The sequence below is a fragment of the Nannobrachium achirus genome (genome assembly GCF_963921795.1).
Source record: "Nannobrachium achirus genome assembly, chromosome: 21".
Taxonomy (NCBI): domain Eukaryota; kingdom Metazoa; phylum Chordata; class Actinopteri; order Myctophiformes; family Myctophidae; genus Nannobrachium; species Nannobrachium achirus.
Window position 1 is genome coordinate 15,394,533 of NC_137828.1, and position 25,448 is coordinate 15,419,980.

At 43.9% G+C, this 25,448-nt stretch overlaps 1 protein-coding gene across 1 annotated transcript in view; it reads left to right on the plus strand.

Annotated features, from left to right (window-relative positions):
• Positions 1-25,448, plus strand: part of reck (reversion-inducing-cysteine-rich protein with kazal motifs) — a 224,212-nt gene that overhangs the window by 99,585 nt on the left and 99,179 nt on the right. The window contains exons 8-11 of the mRNA XM_080752182.1: positions 2,032-2,229; positions 4,120-4,384; positions 5,004-5,177; positions 23,282-23,494. Coding sequence (XP_080608308.1) covers positions 2,032-2,229; positions 4,120-4,384; positions 5,004-5,177; positions 23,282-23,494 — 850 coding nt within the window. The remainder of the gene's footprint in view (positions 1-2,031; positions 2,230-4,119; positions 4,385-5,003; positions 5,178-23,281; positions 23,495-25,448) is intronic.

The window sequence follows — 25,448 nt, forward strand, 5'->3', positions numbered from 1 at the left end:
GTACAAGTGGCTAAATACGTATTTTTAGACGCACTAAGCCAGCAGTTTCTTTTTGCTATTTACAGTTAACACTTCTAGCCCCCATAAGTCACATCCAACCATGAAAAGTTGCGTTGTATCTTGGGAATGGGCTTATTCTGTGTAAAATGGCCTATTTAGCCACTTGTACGCATGCCCCCAACCACTGAAATAAGAATCTCTAAAACAATAGAAAGGGTTAGAATAATTTTAACACTCATCTTTTCCAGTGCCGAGGGAAGTAGGGGTGCTAGGGGTGCGGCCGCACCCCCTCCCCCACGTCCCACTGCACCCCCCACCGCACCCCCTAAAGGGGGGTTGGGGGAAAAATATTGCCGATCGGCAAGTAGAGGCTCTGACATCAGTGGCGTGAAGTAGGAGCTATTGGCTACTTCTATTTCCAGTACAATTTCAAAATAAACATGTGTTGAATGATCGATTGTATAGACAAAAAAAAAAAAGAAAGGCTCTTGTTTTGAAATGTGCTTCTGGGCACTGTTTAGACAGGAAATGGCTTTCAAAGGACTTCCCTTTTAACTTGTCTAAGCGTCTGTCTCTCCGTGCGTAACATATGCGTCATGAGACATGGACTCGGGTGAATTATAACAATACGGGCATAAAAGGAATATACAGAACACCAAGTCAACACAACCTAGGCTATGAAGGCATTACACATCGCCCTCTGCTAGCCCTGGCGTCCTCACTGGTGAGTCGTGGCTAAAGACTTGTAATGATGAATGCTATGTTATGCTGCTGTGCTGCCTGGCTAGGCTAATGTTTGGGCTAGCTAGTGGCTAATGGCTATGGTGTACCAGAAGTTGACCAGCTGTTTCCTAACACTGGGGTCTGGACCGATGCGGCGGACAATATAGCTTCGCGCGCGCACGCGCGGGGATCGGGTCACGCACGACAGCCCCTCCTGCCTCAAATTAGTTCCCGCGGCTATGATCTTTTATATTATTTAATTACAATCTAAAATATGAACCCTTGTTGTAAAAAACTAAAGTTGTCCTTTAATGGTACAGAATGAAATTCATCCTACAATATCATGATGCGATATGTCCATATTTAGATTTTTTGTTTTTCCGTAAATTAATGGCCTACTTGATCATACTACGGCTTCAAACAAACGCATCACAAGTAGCAGATCTGCAAGCGTGAAACACGTCGCGAAGCTTTCAGATCTGCTACTTCTGCTACTCTTTGCTACTCTTCTAGAGTAGGTTCTCGCGTGTTACACAAACACACTGTCAGCGAAAAGAACGACTGTCAATGCGACCACTAGAGCGCTGCGTCACAAACGGCAGCAACGAGAAGGAATAGCAGTGAGGAGCTTCTACAAACTCCGGAAAAGCAGTACTATTTCACTTAACACATACATGGGCAACTGGCGGCCCGGGGGCCCCCACCTTCACTTAATGCGGCCCGCAGGTTAATATCGGAATACTGAATATATTATTGATTTCAGCTGTTCCAATTCCAAACATGAACTGCTTTAATTCTGTCAGTCTATATTAGTAGCTTAATGACTAGTATAGTAGTATTAAAATGTATTTTGTTATGTCCAATGTATTTGTAATTAAGTTCATAAAGTTAACATGAGTATTATAATTAAATGTGTTTGAAATTAAATCAAAATGTTACATTTCAGGATTCCAATTCAAATTAACAAGAAAATTATTCAGGATTCCAATTCAAAAGAAGCAAAAAAATAGCCGATCTACAAGCTCAAAGCACTGCGATGCGCTTTGAGCTTGTAGCTTGAGCTTGAACATCTGCTATTTTCTTCTTTTGATACTAGAATGACAAAGTAGGTGTAGCAATATGCATTGTTGCCCTCTGGAGTGAAGGTGGAAATATAGTGGCCCTCGCCATCATCAAAGTTGCCCACCCCAGACTTAACAGGTACTCTCTCTCTGTGTGTGTGTGTGTGTGTGTGTGTGTGTGTGTGTGTGTGTGTGTGTGTGTGTGTGCGTGCGTGCGTGCGTGCGTGCGTGCTTGCGTGGGCTCCAGTGGGCTCCACGTGTTGCGGCTACGCGGGCCGCCACACCACCTGCAGGGAGTATTGCCAGGCCATCTTCCGCACGGACTCGTCGCCCACGGTGTCACAGATCAACGCGGTCAAGGAGTACTGCCAGAGCCACAGCACACAGCTCATCGGCTGCGTCAGCAACTACACCAAGTCCTACCCCATACGCAGCCCCATAGACAGTGAGTAGTGTCACCTTTATGTGACGAAGCGATTGTCAAAGTGGGGTTTTGGAACACCCAGGGGTTCTTGAGGAGAGCGTGCAAATCTTAGAGCATTCTGACGAATGTCCGACTGACCTACACTCAAACTCACATCTGCTCGGGAGCAGACTTACTGTATATGGCAGGGGTTTTCAAAGTGGGTGAAGGGGCACCCTGGGGTGCCGCGACGGCAGTCCAGGGGTGTCGCGTGATCATTTGATAATATTTGGAATTTATTTGGCCACTTGAAAAAATATTTAGTATCATTTTAAACTTGAAGTACAAAGTTATTTTCAGTCAGTTCTAACCAAAATGGCTGTTATTTCAACGTTTTCCTCGCTACATAATCACTAAAATATCGTCACTGTCATGCAGAAACCTCGTATCTCCAAGTTTCAAATGTGTACGTCTTTTGGTAAAGCAAAGCCCCTAGTGAAAACAGCCGATCTACAAGCACTGCTTGTAGATCTGCTGTTTTCACTATTTTAGTACATTTTATAGATGATAAATACAAAACGGACGGTTTTGGACATACAAGGTTTCCACCTGACAACGACAATATGCTATAAATATAAGGTGCTGGGAGTGAAAATTATAATGTAGGGGTGCCTCGGATTAAAAAAATATTCATGGGGTGCCCAGAGACAAAAAAGTTTGGGAACCCCTGGTATATGGGACCAAAGCTTGCATGTATGTATGTCATTAGAATGCCTTCAAATTCACGTCACGGCAAACACACTTGCACATTAATTCTGTCCATGTCCCTTTTATGCCCATATATGAAGATCGTGAGATTGTGTCATCTCATGATACCCAGTGAGGTCGCGACGCGAGTCACACAGTTTTGAAGAAGATATCTTTGTATCGACCTCTCATTGCGAAAACTAGTCAGTCATGTCCCAGGCAAATTATAATCTACCGGTATATGCTAGATTAATGTGAACTGCTCAGTGACTGAAAGACACACACCATGTATTGATGTGTGCCCAAATATATTGATGTGTGCCCAAATATGGACATATGTCCATATATGTGTCAGTCTCTGTTATTTCAGCGCGACCTCGCCCGCCAGACTAGCAGCTCAGGCCATTATCGATTATTTTTTAATACTAAATTAAATTGATTAGTTTGATCAGCTTTTGCTCCCCTATCTACAACTTTCCAACGTCCCATCGTGCATTGCGCAGAAAATGTGGCAGGTCCGGCGTCGCAACCGCTGTGAGCTTGTAGATCACACTCGGCTGCGAGAGCTTGTATGTCTGCTGTTCTCTGGATGTGTCCCACACATAACAGGGTTCCCACGGTCATGAAATTCCTAGGAATATATTTTGAAATTAGAAAAATATTTTTCCAGTACTGGAAAGGTTTTGGAATTTATCAAGGGTCCTGGAAGGTCCTGGAAAAAATAGCTATGCATTGTCTTTGTTTATTGATTTTGTTTTTCTGAAATGACGAATTAAACATGGGCCAAATTGTCAAATATTAGAGGCAGAAATTGTGAAAATAGCCGATCTACATGCTCACAACGCCTCGCTTGTTATGCAAAATTCCTCTACTCTTAGTGCTCGTCGAGGTGCCGGGTCCCCAGTTAAATCATGATTATTTCGGGGGTCACGGCCTGAAAACGTTGAGAACCACTGCCATACACTACCTGTCTTTGGGCATTGCACATAGGAGTAAGCAACCTGTTATTGAGCAGAATTATTGTTATATAGTCCTGGAAATTGGGTTAAATATTCTGGAAAAGTTTTGGAAAGCTTTTGGAAATGAATTGGTAAAAATGTGTGGGAACCCTGTACGGTAAATGACCACGGAAACAGGTGGATAGTGTTGACCGTCATGTCCCTCCCCTGTCCCCGTCCCCCCCAGGTCTGTACTGCTGCGACCGGGCGGAGGACACCCACTGCCAGGTGGCGTGCCGGAGGATCCTGCGCACCATGACCACGGAGCACGAGATCATGGAGGGCCTGATCGACGAGTGCGGCTCCCAGCCTCTCCCCCAGGACCCCCTGTGGCAGTGCTTCCTGGGCAGCGCCCACCCCCCCGCCCCGCCCAACGTGGACGTCCTGCCCCCGGCCAAGATGGACTGCGCCAAGCTCCACTGCTGCTCAAAGGCCAACACGTCACTCTGCAGGCATGTACCTACTAGGGCATTCACGAATAGTGATTTTTTAGTATTCGAATTATTCGACCTCAAAGTATTCGAATAGTCGAATATTCGACAGGACTGGCCAAACTGTCAAATATAAGTAAGCAAGAGGCGAACATTGTGAAAATAGCCGATCTACATGCTCACAACGCCTCGCGATGCGAGGCGTTGTGTGCTTGTAGGTCGGCTGTTTTCACTAGTTTTGTGCGACAGTCTTGTATGATGAAGACCGGGCAGGGCTTTGCTTTACCAAAAGACGTACACATTTGAAATTTGGAGATACGAGGTTTCTGCCCGACAGTGACGATATTTTAGTGATTATGTTGCGAGGAAAACGTTGAGATAACAGCCATTTTGGTTAGAACTGAGTGAAAATAACTTTGTAGTTTGTACTTCAAGTTTAAAATGATACTAAAAAAAATTCAAGTGTCCAAATAAATTCCAAATATCAAATGATCTCGCAGCACCCATGGACTGCAATCACGGCACCCCAGGGTGCCCCGTCACCCACTTTGAAAAACCCTGGTATAGAGACCAGCCGCATATCTCTTACAGTCTCTCTCTTTCTCTCCCTCTCTCTCTCTCTCTGTCTGTCTCCGAGCAGGGACATGTGCCAGGAGATCAGCACCAACTGGGGCACCCAGACGTGGCAGGAGTTCGACCAGCTGTGCGAGTACAACCCCGTGGAGACGGAGCTCATCACCTGCCTGGCCGACGTCAGGGAGCCCTGCCAGCTGGGCTGCAAGGACCTCACCTACTGCACCAACTTCAACAACAGGTCAGCCTGCTTAGACCAGGGGTTCCCAAACTTTTTTTTTGTCTCAGGGCACCCCATAAATATTTTTTTTTAATCCGAGGCACTCCTACATTATAATTTTCACTCCCAGCACCTTATATTTATAGCATATCGTCGTTGTCGGGTGGAAACCTTGTATGTCCAAAACCGTTCATTTTGTATTTATCATCTATAAAATGTACTAAACTAGTGAAAACAGCAGATCTACAAGCACACAACGTCGAAATGATGACACGCTCCCCTCACCTACTGCATTGGTTCTCAACCTTTTCAGGCCGCGACCCCCAAAATAATCATATTTGAACTGGGGACCCCCCACCCTGACGAGCACAAAGAGTTGAGGCATTACATTTTGTAGAACACGGTTCTATTGTGAAAATAGCAGATCTACATGCTCAGAACGTCTCGGCTATTTTCACGATTTCTGCCTCCAATATTTGACAATGTGACCAATATTTAATTTGCCGTTTTAGAGGTATTAAAAAGTCCTCAAATTGTCACATTAGAAATGTGCAGATACCCTCTATACCAGGGATGTCAAACATACGGCCTGCGGGCCGGATCCGGCCCGCGAGATGATTCCAGCAGGCTTGTAGAGCATACATTTCTGAGCATTCAGAAAAAAAAAGTAAGTCTCTAGCCCATTCCTGTCAAGAGTTATGATTGTTTTAAGAATTAACCTAACTAATGCCTTCTCACTGCAGGCTATGTTTCTCCCACCTGGCAGTGATTGAGTTGATTGATTGGAATGTTAAGTGACCAGCTCTCTCTCTCTCTCTCTCTCTTTGAAGATGACAGCATTGCTAGGAATGGGGTGGGAGGTCTGGCTATGAATAATACCTGAACGGTCTACAATATTCGAACTGTACTCAAAGAATACAAATATAGACATGGAAATTAATGTTGTTAAGAAAATAACTTATTTAAAAAATATAATAATAAAATGTAAAAGTTTTATTATTCAGATATTTTCTGAATATGCCATTATTGTTCATTACTTGTATTCTTTTTATTATAAAATACAATAAAAAATATTATTGTCCTGCATCAATAATATTTTTTTTAGCCATTTACAAATTATAGCAGAGACTATCAGGAATTGAATTATTCTATTATCAAATGGTTTATTCTTATTGGCACTTCTTAAAGGAGTAGTTCACCCCCAAAATGCCATGGAGCCAATGGAGACTCATTCCTAAAACAGAAATTTGTTGAATAAATGCATGCCTATTGTTTCCGGATGGGGACCCAAATGCATTTGGGTCCCCATCCGGAATCAATGGGGGGAAGTGTACTATTATCACATTTTTGTCTTAGTAATGCGACAAATACAATAAAAATATATTATTGAACTCAAGTCTCCATGGCGTGAGTAATCAAAGAGAAAAAAAAAAGTCATTTTGGGGATGAACTACTCCTTTAAACAAATCTCTCGTACCTAACTGCAACTGTAATACCAATAATGAAAGTACTTAATAATGAACACAATTTGTAAAATGATATACTGCTATACTGCTAGCTATAGTTCAGGAGACGATCACTTGGGTTTAGGTATACTTTATTGACAAGAATGAAGGCAGAAGCAAGCATCACACAGCATGGCATATTGAGCACCCTACTATAGAGACAGCATAATATCTAAGGCCTATATAAGCGCATCATATTGGCAGCCTACCTTAAGCGCTACTATAAGACAGCATAGAATCTATATCCTAAGTGAAGCATTGTTTGGCATGGGTTCTGCCTCGGGCCATTACTCGCTGACCCACGATCCCCATGTTGCCATGAGTATCGAGGGCATAATCTTATTACAGCGAGCTCTGGCCCGAGACCCCCCACGGGGGATCTGAAGCAGAACCTGACGGTGGAGCTGGGGTGGTGGCGGGGCAGTGCTATGCAACAAGACTGAGACCCACCATCTAGCTTCACTAAGAACCCTGGGTAAGGGGGGGGGGCATGACCCTGTGTCCCGTCCCCCTCCGGGCGCGCGCCCCCTTGTGACCGTCCACCGAACTAGCTATGATTCTACGAATCGTCGCACTATCAGTGGCTGAGACGACAGGAAGAAAAACAGAGCGATAACGATTAGTGGAACATGTGGGCCTGCAGCCACTCCGGCCTTGAGCTGAAATAATAAACAGATGTTAGCAACCAACAAGTATTAGCTTTAGCATGAGCTGAAAGAAAACATGATGCAGCATTTTTACAGCAACAGCCTTAGCTGTAATTATTAGCAGTTATGCTAGCACGCAGCCGCAGGTTGAGTGGAGCTAACAATAGCTGGAACTATAGGAGACATTAGTATCTGACTGTAGCAGCGGCAACAAGAGCCACTAGCACCATAATGTGACCATTTTTTCCTCCAAGATAGCAGCACAACGGATAAGGAGAAATCCTGGATATGAACATGATGTTACAACAGACATGTAGCAGCTTAAGCGTGAGCTGTAAACCAGCACTGAAGCCAAGTGCGGCGGCTAAGGAAACACTACTAGAAATACAGTGTGCTATGTAACCCAATACTATAACCTTAGTTTGAAACAAATATTTAAATTAAATCCCTTTTACTTCTGATACACTGGTAGCAGCTTTAACATACAGCAGTACCGATAACTTGAAGGTGAAGCAGCACACTGGCAATTTCCCAAATTGCACATTTCTAGTTTAGTATCAGACACGTGGGAGCTGAGCATGCACTGCCCAGATAAGCATGATGTCAGCATCCTACAAGCGGTAGCATCAGTTTTAATTAATGAGCAGCAATTACCGCAGCATTAGCAGCTTGGGTAGAGCTAGCCTCAGACGAAACCACGGAGACATGAAAGTATCCAACTGCGGCAGCGGCAACAATTTGCCTATTTTACTTAGCATTTAATATAGCAGAACTACTGACAACTTAGAACTTATCAAACCCTAACTTAAGCTTGCGATGCGAGGAAAGCTGATGAGCTGCAGCTGATGGATGCTGAAACTGAAGAGAATATTTAGCTGGAGCTACCGAGCATTTAGAGAAGACTACGATTCCCTGCATGCACTAGCGAGTTCAACTGGTGACGTCGGGACAGACAGGCACGACTTGCGTTAGCGGAAGCAAAACATTGTTTGCACGTAAACTGTGGCACCTATGAGCCAGAGCCCTAGAATGGAGAGTTGCGTCACTCCCGTTCACTTCATGGGGCCAGGTCTTCTACGCACACATCTGTTGGCGTATAGTGACAAACGGCGAACCGGAAGTTTACAAAAGCATTGAAGTCTAAGAGGTGTAAAGTGACAATGAACCACGTGACCAGCGCTGTTTCTGACCCCGCGGTGACACCACTCTCTGATTATACTGCTCTGCTACCAGTAAGACTCCCTAATCGGGAGATAAGCGACCGTTGGTCGCTTATCTCCACAAATAGGCCAAAAGTTTGTTTTACCAATTATTACACTCTATGTGAACATTTACATCAACAAATCCCAAGTACTATGCAGAACGACCCATTTCAAGTTTTTAATGTACAACAATATTTAGAAAATAGGTCTACAAGCTGACAGTCCTCGTCCCTTATATTCCCATAGGTTATATGGAGATCTCAGTGTTTGTCAGTCCTTGTTCATTTATGCCCATATATGGACATCTCTATATCTACTGTAACAGTCCTTGTCCCTTTATGCCCATATATGGAGATCTCTTAACTGTAAGTCCTTGTCCCTTTTATGCCCATATATGGATATTCCTGATGTCATCAGTATATGAACATATATGGGCTTTCTGATATGCCCATATATGGAGATCTCTTAACTGTAAGCCCTTGTCCCTTTTATGCCCATATATGGATATCCCTGATGTCATCCGTATATGCCCATATATGGGCTTTCTAATATGCCCATATATGGAGATCTCTGTATCTCCATATATGGGTATAAAAGGATACTTCAGGTCTGACATCAGGTTTGTTTATATTGGGTTGCTAGGTTTGACATCACAAACTCTATGGGCCATCTGACCTAGAAATCTATATTTGGGCATAGATGACTCATCGTGACCTCATCACACGTCGACCGCACGTGTGACCGACGGACGGCCGGTGGAGGTTTTCATACTAAACTGCGACCTTACGGTCGCAATGAGCTTGCGGGTTTCCTCCTCTCAGGAGCCCACACAGACAGACATCCTTTATAGGCTACTCAAAGAGAGGCGATTACTGTATTTAATAATTCATCCCGCGAGGGCTTCTACGCCACGGTAACTGGCAGCAGCCCTACTGTGGTCCAAGAAGCGACAGAAACCATTTAGCTGCTATGGTATAGCAACTAGCACCTCATAAGCAGCAGCTGTTAAGACGGCCAGACAGTGCAAAAAGAGGAAAACATACACATAACCCGAGGCGAGGCAGAAGCAATATAGGCCCCATACTAACTAGATTAAGCACGCTGCGAGCGAAGCTTGAATCGAAGCTTCCTCCTGGCCTGACGTGACTAGTAATTCATACGACTCTTGCTACCATAGAGTATATAAAAGCTTGCTACTAGCACGACGCCGAGGCTTGGCATGATAGAGAACTACATTTCCCACACGCAGCGCTTAGTATTCGCTGCCGAACGTCATGCCGTAAATCACCGCTTGACGTGACTCTGCTAGCTCAGAAGCTAGGTGAACGCTGCTGTTTACAGACACCTGCAACCTACAAACTGAATCCTCCTAGCGTGATTCATTACTTGCTACGGGGCCATGTTTTCACGCGGGCCGCCACTCCATGCCTTGACATGGCTAGCACATTGATTTACCAGCTAACAGCATCCTTACCGAAATAGCCGGCTAGCAATAGCCACCAGCTAGCTCCTAGCTGACTGTACATTAAACCTGTTGTTCCGCGCTAGCCGATACGGCCCGCGCCGTTGCAAAGTACTGACATTGTTATCGACAACCCAACGACTGAGATTACTTTAACTCATGGTAGCCCAGTAAAGGCCCACCAGGGCACGAAATAAATTATCATTTAGCCCGTAGCCACGGCCAACTTCTATGATACTGAGTTTACCTTTAGCAAGCCTGTAGCACCTATGAAATAGCTTTAGCAACAAACAACTGAAAGTACAGAAATCAGCTAGGCACCAGCAACGATAGCAAGAAATCTGAACCTTGAAACAGCAGTTTAGAATTCAGCGATTACCAGAATAACAATCTCAAACTTCCCATACAACCTGGCCAAGAACACAGCTTCTTAGTTTGGCAGCTAAGAACATGAATTGAGCGATAGTAAAATAGCAGAAACAGCCAGAAATACTCAGCCAAGTTAGGCACTCCAGGCTCTCCAAGCGGTGGGCAGCAGCACAGCTACCTGCAAGCAACAAGTGTGGCACTTGTGTGTGTACTGCAGCGTGGTAGCAGCAGCAGTGCTATGCAACAAGACTGAGACCCACCATCTAGCTTCCCTAAGAACCCTGGGTAAGGGGGGGGGGGCAGGACCCTGTGTCCCGTCCCCCTCCGCGCGCGCGCCCCCTTGTGACCGTCCACCGAACTAGCTATGATTCTACGAATCGTCGCACTATCAGTGGCTGAGACGACAGGAAGAAAAACAGAGCGAACATGTGCTCACTCCAAAATGAGTTCAACACCCCTGCTCTATATACTTCAACTTTATGTTGGTTTGTTTACTGTTGAGTGAGAAAACAACGTTGTGCATTAAGCTAGTCATCTGGGGACCCCCCAAAATAACTTGGGGACCCCCCTGGGGGTCCCGACCCACAGGTTGAGAACCACTGGCTTAGACTGTATCTACACATGACCTACTGCACCACCTCCAACAACAGGTCAGCCTGCTCAGGGGCGTCACACCAAATTCTGGGCCCTGGGTACAAGGATTCACTGCGGGCCCCCCATGAATGTTAACTATTGAAAAATAGCAGATATACAAGCTCACAGCGCGGCACCGAGTGCCGCGCTGCGAGCTTGTAGATCTGCTATTTTTGAAAAAAATTGAAAATGTGTGCAAGAAACCTATGTTTCCATGTCAGTGGTTCTCAAACTTTTTCATGTCAAAAAAAGATGATACGTATTTGACCACGGACCCCCATCTCAAAATATTTGGTTCCAGGGACCCCCCCAGAAGCAAAATTTGAGTTACAAATGTTCGGCTTAAAAAATATATATTCAAAGATTTGCACTCATTTTCACAGAACTTCAAAAATAGCAGATCTACAAGCTCGCAGCGCGGCACTCGGTGCCGCGCTGTGAGCTTGTAGATCTGCTATTTTTCAATAGCTAAAGTTACTAGGGCCCCTCCACCATGGGCCCTAGTAACTCAGCCCCCCCCCTTGTTGTGACTCCCCTGAGCCTACTTAGAGCTAGCACCATTCATAATCACAACAGTTGTGCTAACAACCAGCCTTGCTGCACTTCGTTGCTGTTGGGGCAGAAACCTTATCTCCATATTCAAACTTTTTTGTGTTTGTTTCGTAAATGAATGCCCATACTTCAGTAAAAAAAAAAGAAAAAAAAAGAAAATGGAGCTCAAATCTTCTCTTGGGGTCCCTTTACTGGCACAAACTATTGTGTTGTTTTGGGATTTAGGTGTAGCCTGGCATAGCCAAACAAATATCAGGTCCTTGAACCTGAAAACCTTTGAGAAGCACTGCAAATGTCAGACCACAACTGGGCTCCATGCAGTCGATGCGTAAGCGACTAAAGAGGGTCAAATTTACGCCACACTTGGAACCAGTGGCGTCGGGTTTTGTCAGTTTTTTACCTGGGTTTCTACGGTTTCTTGGGCTGGATATGGCAGCCTGGAACGGTTGTTCAAGTGCAGCTAAACTTGGCATGTTAGTAAACGTGCCACAATTAACAATAATGCATTGCACCTGTTTAGTATTGTGGTAATTTACACACGCCTGTGGAACCTGGGAATATACCATTTTGTCAAGATGGGGAGAATACAAGTGTGGAGAATATAATTATAATACCTTGTTAAAGTGACCATTTTGTTACAAAAGTATTTTGTTAAATTTAGCACAAAAGCATCAAAAGTAGCAGATCTGCAAGCTGGACACGTTTTGAGCTTGGGGATCTGCTACGCTTGCTATCTCTGAATTTGAATCTTGAAAAGGTAACAGTTTTGGACAGGTTTCCACCCGAAAGAGGTCGATATTTTGCTTGCAGCTTCGATGTTCCCTTTGAAGAACTAATGTCATTTGAAAAGCCGACTGGAGAACTAAAACTGTTATAAAATATATATTTGTTTTTAACAAAGGAGGCCCCTCTCAAATCGAAAGTTCTTTTAGATGTTGATGATGGCGCGGGGGCGCTCCCGCTGTGGCATGGCGGGATTCGAGGTTCAGGGGAAACAAAGTGTGTGTGTGTGTGTGTGTGGAAGGCAGCGTCTCCTCCGGTGTGCTTTGAAGAGCTCCGGTTGATCCCGGTGTGAGCCTGTGAACCCCTCACTGGGGGCTTCAAAAGCACGGAGCCACATGGGGGCCCCCGGGCCACGGAGCCCCCTCATCAAACACACATGAAGCTATAGAGGTCGCGCAGCGTGTGTCTGTCTCTGTGATGTACTGTGTGTGTGCGTTATATATTTAAAAAAATCACACCCGTGTGAACTGAGCGGTGGTTTACCCACCTCATAGATCATGTGTACCGATTTTTGTGACATTTGAAGAAAATATGTAGGAAAAGGAGCAAAAAGTGTGTTTTGGAGAAAATTCAAGATGGCGGAAAATCTATCCTGGCGCAAATGGGCGTGGCCTATATGGGGAGATGCGTCTTGACCCAAGGAATCCAGGGAAAAAAGAATTTTAATTTTCCGATCTACGTTTCAAGAGTTACGGGGCAAAACGTAAAGTGGGCCGTTATAGCGCCACCATGAGGCCGAGTGATGTAATTATTTTTCGATTCATTCTTAAAATCATTATGAATCTCCTCTCCGAGGTTTGAAACTGTAGCTCCTATGGTTTACGAGAGAAAAATACTTGAAAGTGATTTCTTGCATTGTCCCATTATAAGTCAATGGGGACAATTAAGCGTCGTTTTTTGCCGATTACGTCGGCATGGTAAGGCGGATCGGAACGAAAGGTAATAGAACACCATTCCCGGCCGAGCCGCACATTTTGATGTATATATTGCGCGAGTGGCGTAAATGGTGCGGCACTAGTTACGCGCCGAAGTTTAGGCTACATACAGACAGACAGACAGACAGACACGGACGGAGACCCACACACACGGCCACGTATAGGAGCGTTGTGACCACCGCTCAAAAAAAAAAGCGAAGTGAGCGGTGCAAGCTAATTCCTGTAAGGGCGCCTGCGCGAATCAGTGTTGATAGGCATGCATGGCAATATTCTTTGTGTTGTGTATGATGTCAGTCTAGAGGTCTGCTCAGACTATATAAGGTTTTCGTGTGTCCTGACCTTTACACCGGCTCAAAACGAACACCTCCCAGGATTCGAAACAGCAACCATAGACTACAGGGTTTAATGTAGCGTGGTCGCTGTCTTGAATCCTGGGTGGGGGTCGATTTGCGCCAGAAAGGTCCAGGATATGCGGTTGGTCAGACTTTTTCCCTCTAACTTTGACTGACGGCCAACGCCAAGAAGTGCTGGGTTGCCTCTTGGAAACAGATTATGTCGGGAGTATATTATGCGCAACATACCAGCCAGGTTTGTTAGTATCCTTGACCAGAACAAAGGCTAATAACAATTTATCGTGCACATTCATGTGCACATTTATGTGTCACCAGAAACTCCATTTTGAGTAGCCGAGATGCAGGAGAAACTCCTAATTGTCGCTGTCTGAAACCAGATAGAGCCAAATGAGCTTCTTGTGGGTTATAAAGCAAGGGGGAGACAGAGGGAGAACAGACAGGATGTCAGACAAACAGCCTGGCCATTAACAGCCTGGTGGCAGTCAAAGAGTGAATAGAAGAGAAAAATAATATGCAGTCCAGACCAGAAGCTCAAACAAAACAGACAGAGGGTTTAGGAAAAGTCCAGGATATGAAACAACCTGGCCATTACGCCTGGACCTTTCATGAACTTTAAACCGGTCTCAAGTGCAAGTTTAATGGCCAAGACAGATCTAAATTAGCATGAACAACACAGCATTTGATTGGTCTGTTCTGTTTGGCTAACACATGTCGTCACGAGTAGAACGGTTTCTGATTGGTCGATTCTAATGTTTAGTTAATCAACTAGCCAATCGATGAAGAATGAAAGAATCGTCCCGTGCTAATATGTTTTAGCTAAATAAACCGAAAGTGAAATATAGGAGCGGTTTGCACCGCTCAAAAAAGAAAACACACAAAAGCATCGTCTGTAATAATGTATGTCTGTCGAGTCTGAGTCTGTACCATTTCGTTGCAGTCGCGTGGAAGCCTTATGTGTTCTTTTTTTATTAGGCTATTTATTTAAAATAGTGAAAGTGAAAGTGTGTGCGTGTGTGTGTGTGTGCGAGCGTGCGTGCGTGTGTGTGTGTGTGTGTGGCTTGAGAAGAAATCCCCTTGCCACACAGGGGTGAAGCTTAGGTCAGAACTCAGGGATAGGAACAAACACACATTTGTATTAATATTTATTACTATCGAAAGTTTGCGATGCATTATGAGCATCATGAGCTTGTAGATATACTATTTTCAGTGTGCGACACTGGAGCACTTGTAACTGCACGAATCAGGCTTAATTCTAACCCTAAACCTAACCTCTAAATGTCTTCTTATGCTAAGCCTAAACCTAACCTGAATCTTTCCCTAATGAAAGCCTAACCAAATCATTTTAAGCCGTAAAGAAAACCATTTTTTATAGTATTGTAAAACATGTAGTCATTTAGCTCATTAAAGTTATACTATGTAACTTTTTTTATAAAACAAATCTTAAAGTTGTCCTAACTATTAAATCGCAAAAGTTTTAGAACACCCACTCCGTTAATTTCAGCCCCTAAAGCCTTCTGTAAATATGTTTTCTATGATCCTGGCCGGGGTCCGGATTTCGCAGCAAAATTACGTCATCTGCATCATCTGTATACGTTGTGTATACGTTGGCCAATCACATCGCGGATCATACACATATGATACACTACCGGCCAATCACAGCGTGTCTTGCCGTCCTTTCAGGAAGTAGCCTCCCTCAGCAACAATGTTTACGATGGTGAAGGATTCTTGCCTCTTACTCCCCAAATCCTGGTCAGAAAATTACGTTCTACCCCTCTACGGATTCGTATCGGTCGCGGTGGGTCCCGCGGTGGTTTGCGGCCCCGCTCCGGTGGTCCGCGGCGACGCCGGGCGAAAAACGTCCGAAAAAAGCAATACCGCTACTGACCACTAGTTTAGCAACTTACACAGTATAGCTTTAAGCCGTAAAGAAAACCATTTTTTTTAATAGTATTGTAAAACATGTACTCATTTAGCTCATTAAGGCAGGGGTCCTCAACATACAGGCCAAAGGACCCCTTAGCTGTGTGAGAAATGAAGCCCCTGGGACCCCCCACTACAAGTATAAAATTGGTTGATTTCATAGATCGCTTCATACTCTTGTTTGACAGCAGGGACGTGCTGGGCCCCTGATTCAGCCTGGGAAAAAGAGTTGGAGAGGCCCTCATTGCACGCTATAGAGAGAGATCTCTCTCTCTATAGCGCTGCTGCTACTCAAAGATTTGTGACAAAGTGACAAGCCAGTGGGCCAATTACATCACATGAGTTATATTTCGTGGTTGTCGGGTGGAAACCTTGTATGTCCAAAACGTTTGTTGCGAGGCGTTGTGTGCTTGTAGATCGGCTGTTTTCACTACTTTTGTGCGACGGCCTTGTATGATGAAGCAGGGCTTTGCTTTATGAAAAAATGTACAAATTTGAAACTTGGAGATACAAGGTTTCTGCCCGACAGTGACGATTTACTTTGTTGGCCGCCCAGCCCCCAAAATGGAACGAAGGCCGACATTTTATTTTTATTTTTTTCCTAATGGCCGACCCGGACCGGCCGGGAATGAACCGGCCGTTCGGGAGTTGTCCCGCTTTTCCCAATGGCCAGCACGTCCCTGGACCCCCCATTACACATTGTATAAAATTGGTTGATTTCGGCTTCATCTTGTTTGACAGCACTATCACCACTGCATTATGTGTATTTTCAGACCCTTAACCACTTAAACCCCTCAATGCTTAGTAATCGTGGCCTTTGGCTCTGTACTTGGTCTGTCCTTTTTTCCCCCTCTACACACCAAAGCTCGTTGCGGAAAATAGCAGATCTACAAGCACACAGCGCATGCATTTAACCGTGGCACCACTTTAATTAACCATTATTTTATGCTTTAACTATAAAAAACAAATGCAGATCTACAAGCTGGCAAGCTTTTTTAACGCAAATCCTTCTTTGTCTTGGTCCCTGGAACAAAGTATTTTCAGATGAGGGGGTCCACGGTCAAATACATATAATTCTAGGGGGTCCTTGACGTGAAAAGGTTTGAGAACCACTAACATAGAAACATAGGTTTTTCTGAAAACTGTTAGGATTCAGAAGACTTTTTTTAAAGGTATTTTTCAGGTCTAAATGGGTTCTCTTCTTTCTAAACGTTGGGTCAACGTTTTCAGGCCAAGGACCCCTTAGTTGAGAGAGAGATGAAGCAGGGACCCCCACAGCATTTCATAGATTCCATATAGATTCATCGTTTGACAGCACAATCATCAGTGTATTTTGGATTCATGTCAGTTTGTGTTTTCAGATATTTAACCACTTGAACCTAAACTTGACCTTTCAATCTTTTCCCCCTCTACACCAAAGCTCTTTGCCAAAAATAGCCGATCTACAAGCTCACAACGCCTCGCGCTCCTAAAGCTCTCAGAATATATGGACACTAGGGTTCAAGTGGTTAATATAAAAAAAGTTTCTTTCACACAAAGAGGCGGGGGGGGGGGGGGGGGGGGGGGGGACGACACCCACGGCCACACCCACACCCCAGAAACCCCGGCACGATGGAAGCCCTCCAAACCCACCAATTAGCTGACTCACTTCAGACCAAACCCTCCAATCAAAGATCAGAGGGGCTTCCTGCTTGCCGGGGATTAGAGGATAACAGCCATCAGCCTCCACCTCCCTCCGTCTCTCCTAACCTCAAGAGAAGCTGCTGCCCTGCCGCCTCGGGTCACCAACCAGCCACTGGCGTGTGTCCAACACCTTTTTAGACCAGCGATGGTTCTCAACCATGTGGGCCGGGGACGCCCTGGTGTTGCGGCGAGGGTATTGCAAGGGGGGGGCCCCAAATAATTGGCAAAGCACTTAAAGGACAACTTTGTTTTTTTACGGGTTCATATTTTAGATTAGTCATTAGAGAAAAGAAAAGATGAGTGTTAAAATGTTTTCATTTCCCACACAATAAGCCCATTCCCAAGATGCACCGCAATCTTTCATGGGCAGATGTGACTTATATGGGGGCTGGTGTAAATAGTAATAAAGAAATTGACGGCTTATTATTGTGTCTAAAAATACATATTTAGCCACTTGTACGCATGCCCCCACCCACTGAAATCAAAATACTAAAATCGCTAAAACAATAGAAAGCAGTAAATGAAAACATTTTAACACATTCTTTTCTCTAATTACAATCTAAAATATGAACCCTTGTTGTAAAAAAAAAACAAAGTTGTCCTTTAAGAACGATAATATGACATTTATACGGCGTATATATATATTTAAAAGAAAGAAAAGAAAGAAAAAAAGATATAAAAAGACACTCCTTTGTGATACAGGGAAATGGGTACTCTGTGTTGGTTCCATTGAGTCAACCGATTTAGTGCCATTCCCGAGATATCTCGCGAAATGTACTCGAGTATCTCGAGTGCCATTCCCGAGATATCTCGCGAAAAGTAATATATTACTGTAACGGCGGTTATCCTACCGTGTACAATGGCGGAAGGTCTCGAGCCGATCTCCGTCGCTGATTTATCATCATCACGGATCCACGAGCACAAAATAGTAATCCCATAACATTGAGGCAGACGGGGGATCTCATCTTTAATGTCCATTATCTCAAAACAACACTTTAGAAGCGAAGATGGCAATAGATGCTCGCTTATAAAACACATGTTGAAAAGCATCGATCCGATCCGCCATGACACCACGTAAACAATGATCGATTCCGGTGAAGGACGCGATGACGTCAGACCGGAAGTGTTTTTTACGCTGTGGACTTCTGGCCTTCAAAATAAGACAACGGGAGTGAATGCAGCCTGAGGGAGGCATCGTGGACATTTTAATCCGTTAATTTCAGCGGCTCTTAATGAGTTAAGAGACACAATCAATTGATTCATCTTTAAACAGTCAAAAGTCTGATTTCTGGCTCACAAGACCATATCTAACAACAGAGAACAGACGCAGCTAAACTCCTCATGCATGCTATGATCTTCTCTCACCAGACATACTGTTTCACTACCGCGTGCGTCACAGACAAATCTGACATCTTTGACACCTAAAAACCCAATAGTTATTATCACCATTGCCACGTAGTTCAAAAGGTCAAACAGTCTTCACTGCTACAGTTCAGTCAGACTGTTGCCTCTCGCTATTTTCAAATGCCTCCGGTCACGCAGTCTGGAGCAACTTAGAACGGGTACACATTATTGTGTATCATTATGTTATGCTTTAACTGCGAGCTTGTAGATCTGCTATTTTTGAAAAATTGTGAAAATTAGAATTTTGACCCGATTCTATAAGTGTCTTAGAATTTCTTGAGAGACTACTATATCAGTGGTTCTCAAACCTTTTCATGTGTAGGACCCCCAAAATGATATGTATTCGTCCACGGACCCCCATCTCAAAATATGTAGTTCCAGGGACCACCCAGAAGCAAAATTTGAGTTACAAACGTTTTCAAAAGATTTGCACACATTTTTACGACTTTTTCAAAAATAGCAGATCTACAAGCTCGCAGCGCGGCACTCGGTGCCGCGCTGTTTTCACTACTTTTGTGCGACGGCCTTGTATGATTTGCGAAAGAACGTACAAATTTGGAGATACAAGGTTTCCACCCGACAACGACGATATACTAGTGTTGTTGCTGCTCTTATACCACCATTATTACTGGGGTTGGTGGGGGCCAGACAGTAGCCCCCCTGCGGGCCGCAAATGGCCCGCGGGCCGCCTATTGGGGAACCCTGACATACAGTATTTGGTTTGCAGAGGAAACACAACATAAAACTAGAATAAATACAGAATCCTAGCTCATTCTACACAGAAACAAGTTCAAGTTCAAGTTCAAGTTCATTTATTGTTTGTCCCCGGAGGGCGATTTGGTTGCAGCAATATATAAAAGCATTCATCTGTCACAAAGGACACATAAAATCACATAGGACACATAGAACAATAAAAACAGGGTAGCAGTTCGTCATCTCAGCCAAAAGTAAAGAAAACAAAAAAGAAAAAGCAGCAATCATAGGCCATATATTGAAATTCACATCATATTCATTTCATACTTTAGAAATTTAAATTAAGTCTCCGAAGCAACAGATTACCTCCTCCGCATATCAGCATTTAAAGCCTGTATTGAAGCAGGCACAAAGGAAAATGTATGCCTATTTGTTTTGGCCACTGCACACTCCAGGCGAAGGCCAGAAGGAAGCAGCTTGTACTCACAGCTGAGAGGATGAGAACTGTCCATACGAATGGACTTGGCTTTCTTTAGCATCTGTCTTTGGAAGACGTGATCCAGGCTACTGAAGTTTACTCCAGCTATCTTAGAAGCCGTTCTCACAATTCTTCCAAGGTGGTTTTTGTCTTTTATGTTCAGGTTTCCATACCAACAGATGATGGAGAAGGATATTATAGATTCAATAAAAGCACTGTAAAACAGTCTCATTAAAGATTTGTCAACGCGAAATGTGGCAAGCCTCCTTAAACAATAGAGGCGTTGCTGACCTTTCTTGCACAACATTTCACAGTTAACGTCAAATCTCAGCTTACTATCGAATGTAGTACCCAAATATTTATAGGTGTTAACCAGTTCAACTTGCCGACCGTGGACAACACTGTTCTGGGGAACTGGGGAGGATTTCCTGAAGTCAACACACATCTCTTTTGTTTTTGAGATATTCAATTGTAGAAAGGCATCCTCGCACCAGGTAAGAAAATCATCAAGCACTTGGCCATGACCATCTTCATCATCACCAAGCAGCCTGACAACTATAGAATCATCAGCATACTTGATAATGAATCTGCTGGCATGGTGACTAAAGCAGTCATTTGTGTATAAGATGTACAGGAAGGCGGACAATACACAACCCTGAGGTGAGCCGGTAGAAGATGTTAATAGGCTGGACAAAATACCATTGACTTTTACCTGTTGTGATCTATTGGTAAGAAAGTCAAAAATCCAGCCTATAAGACCTGCATTTAAACAAAATAGGCGTTCCAGTTTTTCAACCAAGACATGAGGCTGGATCGTGTTGAAAGCTGATGAAAAATCAACAAAAAGTAGCCTGGCGTGCTTCTTACTACCTTCTAAATGTTTAAGAAGAAGGTTAAGTAAGGTGGATGAAGCATCTTGCACACCTCTCCTGGCTCTGTAGGCAAATTGAAAGGGGTCTAACAGAGACTCGGTTTTTACCAGGAGCTCTGTTTTAACCAAATATTCCAATTGCTTCATTACCAGGGAGGTTAGTGCAACAGGTCTGAAATCATTTAACACCATGGGGTTCTTTATTTTGGCCACAGGCACCACTATGGACTGTTTCCAAAGAGATGGCACCTTCTGCAGGGAAAGAGACAAGTTAAAGATATAGTAAAAAATGGGGCCTAGCTGGTCAGCACAGGTTTTTAACAGGCGACCACTGAGTTTATCGGGACCAGGACTTTTCCTGGGTTTACACCTCTTAAAGCACTTAGTAACATCTTGCTCGTCAAAGAAGGGATTCATAGGAGGGGCCGACATGAGACTGTGTCTGATTTCATCATGCTTGACATTAAAATCAAGGACATCAAACCGACCATAAAAATCATTAAGATCCTGAGCCAGCTCTGCATCAGAATTATAACCATTTAGATGAACTTTTCTCCTGTCACAGTCTTTCATCCCGGTGATTGTTTTCATGCTGTCCCAAGCAGAGCCTAAATTATTCATTTTGAGCTGAGACTCAATTTTGTCCTTATATTTACCTTTACAGACCCTTATTTCACGCTTTATTTCCTTCTGGATGTCACACAACTCTGCTCTGTTCCCTTCTCTAAAAGCCTTTTTTTTTGCTGTCCAGTAGCTTTTTAAGTGTCTTAGAGACCCACGGTTTGCTATTCGGGTAAACTTTAACAGTTTTTTCAGGAATAACAATGTCTTCACAGTATGACACCCAACTACTAACAACATCTGTCAGCTCATTGATATCATTAGCAGATTCTTTAAACATATCCCACTCGGTTGCCTCGAGGCACCCCTGTAAAGTGAGGCAGGCATTTTCATTCCAGTCTTTCACCTGAAAGCTCTGCACTTTACCTCGTTTCAATACAGTGCGCTACACAGGGATAAGATGAATGCAATTGTGATCGGATTCACCCAAAGGTGGAAGTCGGATAGATTTATATGCACCTTTAATATTTCCATAGCATAAATCAATGATTTTGCTATTTCTGGTAGGGCATTTGACATATTGATAAAAGTCTCTCAGAGTGCTTTTCAAGGTACAGTGGTTCATGTCCCCAAGAATAATATTGGGTGCGTCTGGGGAAATTGAGCGTAGCCTCTGTGTGACTTGATAGATGATCTCACATGCATTAGCTTCATTTGCCTTCGGGTGTATTATATACACAAGAGTCACAAAAATCTGCGGGAATTCCCGGGGCAGATAAGGAGGACGCAATGAAACAGAGAGAAGTTCAATGTCGGCTGTACAGAGTTTCTCCCGGACGATGACAGATTTGCACCACCGTTCATTAATATACAAGCATACCCCGCCGGCTTTTGACTTGCCTGTTATAACGGCGTCTCTATCAAGCCGGATAGGCGCCCCGAATCCGTCCACCTCTAGGACCCTGTCAGAATCCTTCTCGGAAAACCAGGTCTCCGTAAAGGCTAGGATGCAGGCATTTCTGTAGTCATGGCTGCGGCGGGTTAGCGAATGTAGCTCGTCAGTTTTGTTTCTCAGGGACTGTGCGTTGGAGAGGATTATGGTCGGAAGCGGGATGCGTGACAGCGGTTGAGTTTTCAGCCTCAGACGAGCGCCGCCTCTTCTCCCCCGTTTCCTAATCCCTCGTAGTTGTCCTCTTGGGATGTCCCGAGATCTGGTCGTAAGTTCATCAAAGCTCGGCTGTATCAAGTCAGCTGGAGGGTCGTGTGTACCGGTATTCCACTGAAGAAGCAACTCTCTGCCGTACTGGAGTCGGGATGGGCGCTCAGGAGACATGAGTGTGTTGCCCAAACCCCAGGCGAGGTAAAACATTAGCCATGCGAGTATCATGGCATGGAAATCCATGGTTACACAGACGAGTGTCACACCAAGCACAAAGGGTGAAACGTTGTGCTCAGCCGATTCATGTAAACTTTAAACACTGAAAACGTCAACTGCACCCGTTAAAAACATCAATCAGACAACGAAAAACATAAGACAAACGCTGCCGTTCACACACTGCTGCTAGTCGCTGCCTGAGCAAGCGCCTGAGTTCTGCCCAACATCAGAACAACAACAGAAACTTGCATACAAATACACAGTAATTGAATTTCAAGCAGGCTATTCACCTGGAAGTGGCTGGAACTCACATGTGGTGAGTCCAAGTTGACTTTAAAGGTGATACACCATGAAATTTCACTTTTCCTATTTTAAAACCTTTTTTTGGGGTCCCACTAGCACCTTCTATCCTCACAAAGTCCCAATTCTGACCATTGTGTCTTTCTCTGGCTTTGGGAAGGCGGAGGTTAAAAGCATCCCACGGGTTCTCAAAACAGCGACCCCCCCAGAAGCAAAATTTGAGTTACAAACGTTTGCTTTGAAAATACACATATTCACTCAGTGCCGCGCTGTGAGCTTGTATATCTGCTATTTTTCACTGGTCGAAGCATTCAATAATTCTAGGCCTAAATGGGTTGTTTAAATACCGTTTCCTCCTCTCCTCTCCTCTCTCTCTCCCGCCTCGCTCGCCCCCTGCAGGCCCACGGAGCTGTTCCGCAGCTGCAACGTGCAGTCGGACCAGGGGGCCATGAACGACATCAAGCTGTGGTCCAACGGCACCATCAAGATGCCCTTCATGAACATCCCGGTGCTGGACATCCGCAAGTGCCGGCCGGAGATGTGGAAGGCCGTGGCCTGCTCCCTGCAGATCAAACCCTGCCACAGCAAGTCCAGGGGCAGCGTCATCTGCAAGTATGTGTTGTGTACAGCAGTGGTTCTCAACCTGTGGGTCGGGACCCCCAGGGGGGGGGGGGGGGGGTCCCCAAATTATTTTGGGGGGTCCCCAAGATGATTAACTTAATGTGCAACATTGTTTTCTTTCTCAACAGTGAACAAACCAACATAAAGTATATAGAGTAACATAAGTGTATAGAGGTCATCTGTACATTTCTAAAGTGACAATTTAAGGACTTTTGAATACTTCTAAAATTAAAAATTAAACATTGGCCAAATTGTCAAATAGTAAAGGCAGACATTTTGAAAATAGCCTCACGTTGCGAGGCGTTGTGAGCATGTGTGAGCAATTTTCACAATAGAACCGTGTTATACAAAATGTAATGCCTCAACTCTTAGTGCTCGTCAGGGTGGGAGGTCCCCAGTTAAAATATGATTATTTGGGGGGTCGCGGACTGAAAAGGTTGAGAACCACTGGTGTACAGTACTGTTGTGTACTTTTTGGCTCAGGGCACACCTATAAATATTTTTTTAGGGATGCCTAGATCGGGATCGGGAGATCGTGGCCGATTTCAAAAGATCGGAATTGGGAGAAAAATATCGGGAAACACCTTGTCTTTGTATATTTAAAAAATATATCTGAGCTGATGAGCTTTATTTTTTAATTTGTTTTGATACAATGCTGCACTAAGTGAAAAAAGAAGCTTGGATAGAATGGATACCGTTATTTAAATTAAAAAAACAACCTTAAAGGACAACATAAAAGCATTTTTCTTTTCTTTTTCCTTAATGCATTGCCGAAAGATCGGATCGGGAAGGATCGGGATCGAATCGGGAGCAAAAATATTTGATCGGGATCGGGAGCAAAAAATAAAAAACAAAAAATATTTGTTTTAATCCAAGTTACCCCTACATTATAATTTTCACTCCCAGCACCTTATATTTCTAGCATTTCGTCGTTTTCGGGTGTAAACCTTGTATGTCCAAAACCGTTCGCTTTGTATTTATCATCTATAAAATGTACTAATGCGAGGCGTTGTGTGCTTGACAGATCGGCTGTTTTCACTAGTTTTGTGCACCAGTCTTCTATGATGAAGCAGGGCTTTGCTCTACCAAAAGACGTACACATTTGAAACTTGGGAGATACGAGGTCTCTCCCCGACAGTGACGATATCTTAGTGATTATGTTGCGAGGAAAACGTTGAGATAATAGCCATTTTGGTTAGAACTGACTGAAAATAACTTTGTACTTCAAGTTTAAAATGATACTAAATATTTTTTCAAGTGTCCAAATAACTTCCAAATATTATCAAATGATCTCGCGGCACCCCTGGACTGCCGTCGCGGCACCCCAGGGTGCCCCGTCACCCACTTTGAAAACCCCTGATGTACAGTACCTGGACGCATTGAGAGCCTGTAGATCCACTATCTTTGCTATTTTAGAAATGGGGCTGTGGTAACTTATTTTTTGCCGCCCCCTATTTCTTTCTGAAATTACGCCTCTGGGGCATTGGTTCTCTCAAAGAAGGGTCCTTGGGCAGCTGAAGTAGCTAACAACGCAATGTCGCTGGTACAAGATAATGTTCAGATGGTCCACGGCCATTGATTGATTGATTGAATACTTTATTTGTCCAAATGTAAACGGCAGGTGGTACAGTAAAAAAGGCTAAACAAGATGACACAAAAAAAAAAGTCCTGGGGACTTGTTTCCATTGTGGTCCTATGCAAGGTTATAATAGTTTTGGATTTTTTCATTAGTTTTTATTTTCTATTAGTTTTGAGGTTTTGTTTTCAATTACAGTTTAGTTTTAATTCGTTTTATGGGGTTGCTAGTTTCGTTTCGTTTTTATTTTTTGAAAATGTTTAGTTTTTATTAGTTTTAGTGTTAGTTTTAGTCTTTTACGTAATATAGGGTATTTGTCAGGGGTGAGATTAAAAAAGCTCTGGAAAAAGTAATATCATACATAAAAAA